At 30.4% G+C, this 8,768-nt stretch overlaps 1 protein-coding gene and 1 long non-coding RNA gene across 4 annotated transcripts; one reads left to right on the top strand and one right to left on the bottom strand.

The window, feature by feature from the left end:
* Positions 1–275: 275 nt before the first annotated feature.
* Positions 276–6,581, bottom strand: LOC136774770 (transmembrane channel-like protein 7). Of its 3 annotated transcripts, XM_066729215.1 has the most exons (5): positions 6,391–6,581; positions 5,890–6,270; positions 5,419–5,636; positions 5,095–5,336; positions 276–3,257 (listed from the first exon to the last, which is right to left on the bottom strand). In XM_066729215.1, the coding sequence occupies exons 2-5, from the start codon at positions 5,901–5,903 to the stop codon at positions 1,362–1,364; spliced, it is 2,370 nt and encodes a 789-aa protein (XP_066585312.1). In that variant the 5' UTR covers positions 5,904–6,270; positions 6,391–6,581; the 3' UTR covers positions 276–1,361. The 3 variants fall into 3 exon arrangements, with proteins under 3 accessions (XP_066585312.1, XP_066585313.1, XP_066585315.1); XM_066729216.1 differs by having other exon boundaries at positions 5,419–5,772; positions 5,890–6,581; XM_066729218.1 differs by having other exon boundaries at positions 6,086–6,581.
* LOC136774772 (uncharacterized) lies at positions 6,301–8,757 on the top strand. Its single transcript, XR_010822849.1, has 3 exons — positions 6,301–6,420; positions 6,871–7,204; positions 7,343–8,757. It is a non-coding gene; the product is annotated as an uncharacterized lncRNA (long non-coding RNA).
* The last annotated feature ends 11 nt before the right edge of the window (positions 8,758–8,768 follow it).

Genomic DNA, 8,768 nt, shown 5'->3' with positions numbered 1-8,768 from the left:
TAAATACAAGAGTTATGAGGTTTATGGAAATTATGAAGTTTAAAATAGATTTAATGAGATGGTAGTAAAAATTATGCCAATCTATGATTCATTGAATAAAAACGATTTTATGGTTACGGCGGTCGAACTTGCTGTATAAGAGAATAGTGTCTCGACGGTGGTATATATAGATATGTCTGTATCTACTTATATATGCACTTGTCGTCGAGACACTGCTGTGTCTCTTAATAGTGGACTGTTGACAATTAATGAAACAAAAAATAGAATTTTATAGTATAGAAGACTTTTCCTTTATTCAGTTTTGTATAACTAATATACAGAGATAAAGATAGAGAAAGAGAGAGTTGTTTATTTGAGGTTCCAGTTTTCGTGCCTTTTTGAAGTCGAGCAAATAAACAAAGAGCGACGCAGGCTGCTACCCTGGCAAATCACATTTTGTCAAGTTGTATATGCAACTCCAGTCTATCTGATTAGCTGGATAATAAACCGGCTTTAAAAATTAATTCCTCAGTTGTTTGCAATTAGAAAACAGTATTTTAAATTGAAATTGATTAAATTATTTTTCCGTACATATAAGTGTGGAAAAATAAGATGTCGATGATCCTTTAATACGCATATATTAGAATCTAAAAAGTAATTGCCATTTATACTTATACATCAGAGGAAATGCGCAATAAAGTTTTCTTAATAATTACGATCCACGATTAGTTATACATTGATTAGTTTACAGATATCGCACGGGCTTGGTCGTTTCTTTAGTAAATAAAAATCTATTATTTATGTGCTGATTTATATTAAAATATTACTAATTAACGAATTCATTATTTAATTGTTGATTTTGGGTACACTTGGTTGTGCGAAATTGCTTAAAAAAATTGAATAATAGTCAGGAATGTGTAAGAGACTGTAACTAAACATCGTAGTGTTTGTATTCGTTAGTGCTGTTTGCTATTATTCATCAGTTTTCAATTTAAATTTCCTTGTACTTAAGATTGTGTCAAAAGAGTAACGATACCGAGCACAATTTACAGAAATGATTAATTCGGTGATGTATAATTGGATTTATCGAGTGAGTAGTACATATAGGCATTGCCAATTCCGTTAATTAAGTGTGACGTAAAATGCGTCGTGTATTTGGCAAAATAAAATTCCTACAAAACTTGTGGAGCACCCCCTCCCTTCCCCTTCCACCCAATCACTGTAAGGATGAGGCCCAATATTGTGACACCCTGTACAAAATATAGACTTTCAGTATTGTTAGCACACCGACAATAATAAACAGAAGCAGTCTATAGAGTTATATCGAACTAAGTACATAACTACAGTTTTCTAAACGTTCAAAATTAAAACATTTTAAGTTTTTAGGTAAATATACCTAATTCGTTTACTTGCTCCTGGTGGTATTTACTCTGATCTTGTTGTTGTTTAATAAATGCGCTTAACCTATTTAGTAGAAATTGTTTATCGTGCCCTTCCAATATTAACTGATTTTTTAAAACTGTAACCATGTGTTTATTTGCCGTGAACACTGTATAATAATAATAAAGCGAAAGGGATAAAACAATAAAAGCTGGAAGACCGAATTTCACCGTACCTATAAAAAATAAAATTGTTTGAAGCCATGTGGGAAAATTAGAAAATGTCATAGTTATCAATGACCATGCAGAAGATAACTCTCTAAAAGGACCACATGCTTTTGATGGCATAATTTCGGCGATTGAGTAACCTACTGGTATTATAGAAAGTATAAATGATAAAAGCAATATAAACATAAATAGAGAATTTGATCTGCTTGCGTAATATATTTTACTGGAGGGAGCACTGTTAACTAAGCAAGCGAATTTTTTAATATAAAAAAAGAAGAATGTACCAATTACCGCCACCAATGGTAATAATGGTGCGTAAAAAGAGCCAATCCAACAAATCGTTTGAGAATAAACAATATCCAACGCGTGTTTCGATAAATCGAACTCTTGCTCTCCAATAAAACGTAGGAATCTATTTTCAAAATGTTTTGCTATAAGCGATCTAGGAAAATTAACAAAAAATGTCATTAAGAAATGTACAAAAAAGTCGGTTATATAAAATTTAAAGAATTGTTGGCCTACAAAAGTTTCCCAGCAGAGCGGCCTTTTACTATCATTATTGGTACATTCATTTTCTGGAATTTTACTTGATATTATTTCATAAAAAGACGTAAGTAAAACGCCTAAAGAAGCAAGTCTCAAAAATACTGTTCGAAATAAAGTTAAACGCACAACCAATGATGGACTATAATTTTCTAAAGATGTTAAATATCTGAACAGAAATGGAATAGTTGCATTCAGACAAACAATGCATATATATGGTAGGAATTCAAGTAAAAACTGAATGACTGTATTCATAGAGATATAGTGTGTTGTGTACAATTGTGCTGATGTATACGAATTTACGTTGTTGAAAGAAAACTCGATAATATAATAAATAAAAGCCCCACAGGCAAATAAAATAGTAATAACTAGTAAATTGACTAAGATTCGAATAAAAAATAACTTTGTCGCCTCTTCTTTCGTTCGATTTTGTCGTTCTTCTTCGATTCTTTCAGTTTCTAAAAACCGTTTAATCTCATTGTATAAAGCTTTATGCTTAATAGACGCAGACTTATCATTCTGTATACAATAATCCCATCCCCCGAAAACTAAGTTACAATACTGGTAAAATTGACCCTCTCCTTCGACTACTCTTTCTTTAAATCCTTTAGCAGCTGATCGTACAATTGCCACCAAGCTGATAATAAAGATACTGATAATAGTACAAATATATGCTAAAGGTAAATTATAATTAATACTATTAATGTCACTACAGTATGGTTTATGGGTATACACACCATAAAATAATAATGTATATTCTAGTATATTATTACCATTAATGATACTTCCTATCTCTGAATTATTCCAATACAATTTTGAGCAGCAAGCTGTACTAAAAGTATTGTTAGCTAAACAGACTTCTTCTTGCGGTATAAGAATGATTGTGGGTAGTACAATAAAAAAAAATACAGTACAAAATAATGCAATGTTTAAATACATAAGCCATTTGATGAATAAAAAGTATGAGACTATCCCCATTCCAAAGTTTCCTCCTATATTCTTTAAACTGTTGTTCCACAACTCTATTTTTGAGTAAATTTCTTTCACTCTAGTACGAAGCTGTTGCCATACTTTCCTTCGTTGCCATTTCAATTGTTCAAAGCCTTGTAGTCTCAGTTTTGTTGCACTCTAAAACATTAAAAAAATTGAGCAATGAATATAAATAGTGAAAAAGATTAGTGTAACTATAACATTCGCGCACTTCCTTGGAATGTAATGTTTCTGAAATCAAATAAATGACAAAAATATTTTCGCGTCGAACACTGAGGCAAGGTGAGTTTTACTGTTGTCTCTGGTTTTACTAGCGTGTTACGTCCATTTCACTAAAATTCATAACAATTTTCTGTCCCATTTTCCTATCTTACGTCGTAACGGGATCTAATTTTTTATGCTTGCTGGATATGTTGAGTTTCACTATCAAAATATATGAGAAGATTGCATAATTTTATCATCGTTTTCTGATAAGAATGAAACAAATTAATCAAATTTTGTTTGTTTTATCGAAAATCTTCCAACGTACGAAGCTAGATTAGCAAGGTTAACACACTTCTCGTATTTTTTATTACCTCCAGTAAGTTCAAGAACCAACAATACCACTGTTTTTTTTCCACGCCAAAATTTTGCTTTGTATAATACTGGTATAATAGATTCATTTTAAATAAGCAGCTTTGATTAAACGGAATCAGAAAAGTTAAACATTAGTTTGTCGTCGAAACACTACCGTCTCTCTTGATTATAAATTTTCAACAAAATGGAAATAGAAATACAAATCTAACATTCTGAAATGTTTGTGTTTAAACATGGAATGGTCTTACATTTACGATATTTCTAATACACAAATAAGCTTCGTTACACATGGTCATTTACTTCAATCTTATCAACTATATGCTATATAATTTTCATCATATTAACGGTACAAATCGAAAATATGTGAAAAATTCAGCTTCAAATAGAAAGAATTACTAGGACATCTTATCTTCAACCTATTAAAATAAAAAACTTAGCTACTGTTGCCTGATTTCCGCAAAAGTTAGGTGGTTATAAGTATAAAGATAATCTGGTACCGGATTCTTGATCAGTAGCCCAAGATACATATAGAGTACGTATCGATATTCTCACAAAAGTAAAATAAATTTTTATTTTTTGCATGCTAATGTTATCTAAACCAACTATTTATGAGATTTACGGTTTTAAGCTCCACCTTTTATAAATATTGCTTAAGCAATCTGCTTAACCGCTACGTACACCCAGGCGAATTCACTTACAATGACATTGTCTCAAATTTTAGTTTATTTAAATAATTCGTTTAGCTTTTGAAATTAACAAAAAAAATATGTCTTAAAGAAATATCAGTAGTTTCATTTAAGAAAATTAAGGTTAAATTCGCATGATCTCTACAGTGCTAACTGAGATTGTACTATTGTTACTGGTGGTTGCATTAAAAAGAGCATGGAAATTTTTGCATATTTCAGCTGTTTACTATAGTCACTAATAGGAAATCCCTATTAATGACTATGGTAAATAGCTGAAATGTGCAAATAATTCCCAGCCCTGCATTAAGAAACATAGTATAACTATTCTTTGAGATAATTTTGTTTCTAGAATTTAACTTCTAAGATATTAGTGCAATGTAATATTGAGAGATATCCTGTTTAAAAAAGTCAGAAATTTCTATTTTTTTTCCTATACATTATCATAGGCATACAGACTTTAAAATCAAATAAATTATATATTTAAACTCTAATAATTTTTTAAGCCTTTATGTTTTTCTTCTAAGAACTTATTATATGACTTTTCTTCTTTTAATTCCAATATTTTCTTATCTTTACTACATATATGTATAGCCTGCTCCAAATTATTGTAAAGTTTTTGGCCTTTAAACATTTGAACAGAAATATTTTTTAATAATACATGACATAAATTCTGATTACTATTAATGTACAATTGAATTATATGTCAAACATACCTGCAGCTGATTTTTTAATTGTATTTTTTGAGCCATGCAGACAGGCATTGCTTTAATTTGCATTATTTCCTCCCAAATATGTTCTTCGTTAGATAAATTTTCTGATAAATCTGGCAACATTGACACTGCAGCATCTTGAATATTCATGGACATACGTCTAGCAGTTGTTGTGCCATGAGAACGAGTACTTGCACGTCGTCTCAATGTTGTTCTTACATCATTGCATATCCGTTTTGTTGTAGCTTTAAAATATTAATGAAAGAATTAATAACGATTATTTTTTCAATTTCTAATAAAAGATACTCAATAAAAAAAGCATCTTACCAATGCGAGACTTCTTACTCGGAAGAAGTGTAGCTATGTGTGAAGGATCCCTTTGTAAGACTTGTTGAAGATCAGCTTCTATTGCTGCAGGGTAGCTTTCTTGATAAAACTCTGCACCAGCTTCTTCCCAACCATGTGCTTTATCACAGCCACGCTTTTTTCTTTCTCCACCAGACATTATTAAAAATTCAACTTTGTTCCAATGTTTCAGTGTTTCACTTAAAATGATATAATTAATTGAAACTCATTAAATATATTTGTTTAACTTCACGCATTTCGTTATTCATTTAATAAATGTAAATATCCAGATTTATATAATAACAAAAATTAAACTGAGCAATCAATAAATAATATCTGTAATAAAATAGTAAAAATATATATTGTTTGAAAGATAAGTTTTACACAATTTTTGACAAAAATAAACAGTTTTTTGTAAATAAGCCTGTTTAAATGAGTCCTCCCTGGTCCTACCCAGGAGTCAGCATTTGCGAAATTGCGAGTGCGATCAAAGAAAGTGCGATCAGTCACATAATCCGCCCGTAGGCTGTGTCGTCACGTCAGTCCGAGTCGTCACTCGACAGTGTCGTATGTTTTATTTACGCTAAGCGTCATAAATGGCTGCCGCTCCGAGCGTAAAAGAACCGCTGTTTCCCATAAAGTGGACTACCGGGTTCCAAGTTCCGAGTTAATCCGAGTGAACTTCCGAGTTCCGACTGCAGCTGCTGTGAGTGCTGTGTCTGGTGTCTGCACTCTGCAGTAGTCTGCACCACCTGTCTAGTGTCTGGGCTGTCTGCAGTGCACTGGTCTGCACCAGTCTGCACAGTCTGCACTCTGCACTGCTGACTGCACTGTCTACAGTTCAAAACTTTCTAAATCAAAACTGACCTCAGTCAAGTTAGCACTGGTTGGCACCTCATCTTAGTCAACCGGATATATAATTACGAAGTTATATGAGGAAAAAGCTATACATACATATATTACAGTAATCCTTTGTAGAAATTTGTAGGTGTTTGTTTTATTAATAAAAGCGTTTGTATATTTAATAATTCTTCAGAACATGCGAAAACAAAAAACCGCATTAAATTGGACGGACACTAATTATTTTTCCTTAAATAAGGTGTTATATCAATTCATAATCGTTTGTAGTTTTCAAATATAAATAAAAAAATATTTGCTGGTTAATAGTTTTAAAGAAAATTAAAATTAAAAACTATCTGTTTTGTGCAATAGCATGTGTACAGGTTATATATATGATTATTTTACGATTTAAAAATAATATGGATAGTAAACGTTTGTTATGCGTTTGTATACGTTTGTATGTTTTTTACACAAAGAAAAATATTTATTAGTTAATATTATCGCTAATCATTTTCGAAAAAATTGAAAAACAAGTGTGAACTGGCCGAGCATAGACATTAATGGCGATAAGTTTATGTTTAATTTTTGTTGCAGAACATTGCAGAATGAATTGAATGGAAACAGTTTCCAACATGTAGGAAAGAAATAGCCATAGTACAGAAGGTTTGTTGAGAAGTTTCATTAATGTGAACAAATTTATTATATTTCTTGTGAATTTTTGGTTACAAGAAGACATTAGGATGTTACAAAAGAGAGAGAGACCCTAATTTTATGGCAAAATAAACATCATTAGATAAGTATATTTAAAATCATATACTTAGAAGAATAGAATGCTGTTACTTTGTTCAGTTTTTGTCTAATTATTGTTACAGAGAATGGATTGGAAATAGTTCCCAGGATATACAGGAAAGGATTGTCTACACTAAAGGTATATTATTGAACACATTAATTAACGGTTCAAGTTGTTGTATTTCTTTTAATTTTTGGATGACAGGTAGCTGTTAAAGTTTAAAGAAATCATCATTTTTACACCAGTGTATTTTCAAACAGCTCTATATTATTCCAGGTTTCTTCTTCTACGTATCTCAATAAAGGTTACATAAAGATGAAGTAATCTGCCAATTTTGTTTCCATTTAATAACAATAGTTGTAATTGAAAGATTTGTTAAAAATTAAATGTGATTAATAAGACGTGTATGTGTGTGGTGCATTTAACTTTATAAGTATAACATTTGCATACATATTTGTAATAGAACCATTTGTTAAGTTCCAGAAGACATAAGAAACTAAGGATTTAATTGAAAGTTTTCTTATAACTAATTCTATTCTCCATATTGAGAAAAAAATTGATTTTAAAAGATTGCATAGACTTCTAAACTTATTCTATGTGTGCAAAATATCTACTCCATCAAGCTTTTCAGTACCATGTACAGATATTTGTCATCATGTAACAAACATCTACAAATACCAAACAAATTTTTGCTATCAATATTATTATAAAATTATAAAAAAATATATATATAATTTATATATGCTGTTGGAGAAAATTGTGAATCTATTTTAATTTCAATTTTTTTGAAAACTATTAACAAACCAACGTTTTTTCTTTGATATTTAGATTCTGCAGACGATTCTAAATCGATATAGCACCTCATTTAAAGAGAATAATTAGTGTCCATTCAATTGAGCGCTGAATTTTATTTTTACATTTTCTCACAAATTATTAACTTACAAATGTTTTTGTTAATGTAATACACGTCTAAACACTCCTAACAAGCGCAGCTTCTATAACTCTTTTTCATTAATTCCATATATGTCCAGCCAACTTAATAGACTCCATGAAATGCCATGAACTATGGTCATATTTTAACACAATTTAAAGTTGGCATAATTCATATTGCATTAATTATACGGTTTAAAATTAAACATAGATCGCAGAAAGTGACACTTTCCGCCCATTGGTAAACGTGCTGGTAAAGCTTGAAATTCAATGGAAGTTTCTGATTTACAGTTTTGACCAAACAGATAAAGTTTATCCATAGATGAAAAAATTGGTCCCTATATCGCTTTAGTGTCGTTTTTTAATATTAAAGAAAAAAAAACTATACGTAAATACGTTTAGCTGTAGCGGGTAGCCTAAATATCTGAAAATATGTATAATGAACCTTTATAAACTTTTAAAAACTTACATCTTAATCTCATAGGAGTAAATAATTTTTACAGAAATACTAAATAAGGACTTTGTGGAAGTGAATTTAGAGGAAAATGCACCTTGATAATAAGTTCGAAAAATATGGGGCAAAACAGGATAAAAATCGGTTATTAATATTTTCCATATAATGAATAGCATGATGAAAAGTATATATTTTTTTAATGAATTAATAAGGTCATTCATTGAAAACGTTTATATTTCTTTGTATCCCACCATGTTAATTGAAGTTATTCCACCTTTTCCAAAAAGTACATTTATTTTGTTTTTTGCTATGTCAGTA

This window comes from Prorops nasuta, unplaced genomic scaffold (genome assembly GCF_024137725.1).
Source record: "Prorops nasuta isolate Cenicafe-Biocafe unplaced genomic scaffold, Cenicafe_Pnas_1.2 PNAS00007, whole genome shotgun sequence".
Taxonomy (NCBI): Eukaryota; Metazoa; Arthropoda; class Insecta; order Hymenoptera; family Bethylidae; genus Prorops; species Prorops nasuta.
Note: the sequence above shows the minus strand (reverse complement) of the source record. Positions and strands in the feature narration are given on the sequence as shown.

Excerpts from the sequence above, each read along its gene's own strand:
- LOC136774770 (XM_066729215.1), bottom strand. Across the intron at positions 5,337-5,418 it reads GAGTAAGAAGTCTCGCATTG|CTACAACAAAACGGATATGC; the intron begins GTAAGATGCTTT and ends AATATTTTAAAG. Across the intron at positions 3,258-5,094 it reads AATTAAAAAATCAGCTGCAG|AGTGCAACAAAACTGAGACT; the intron begins GTATGTTTGACA and ends TTAATGTTTTAG.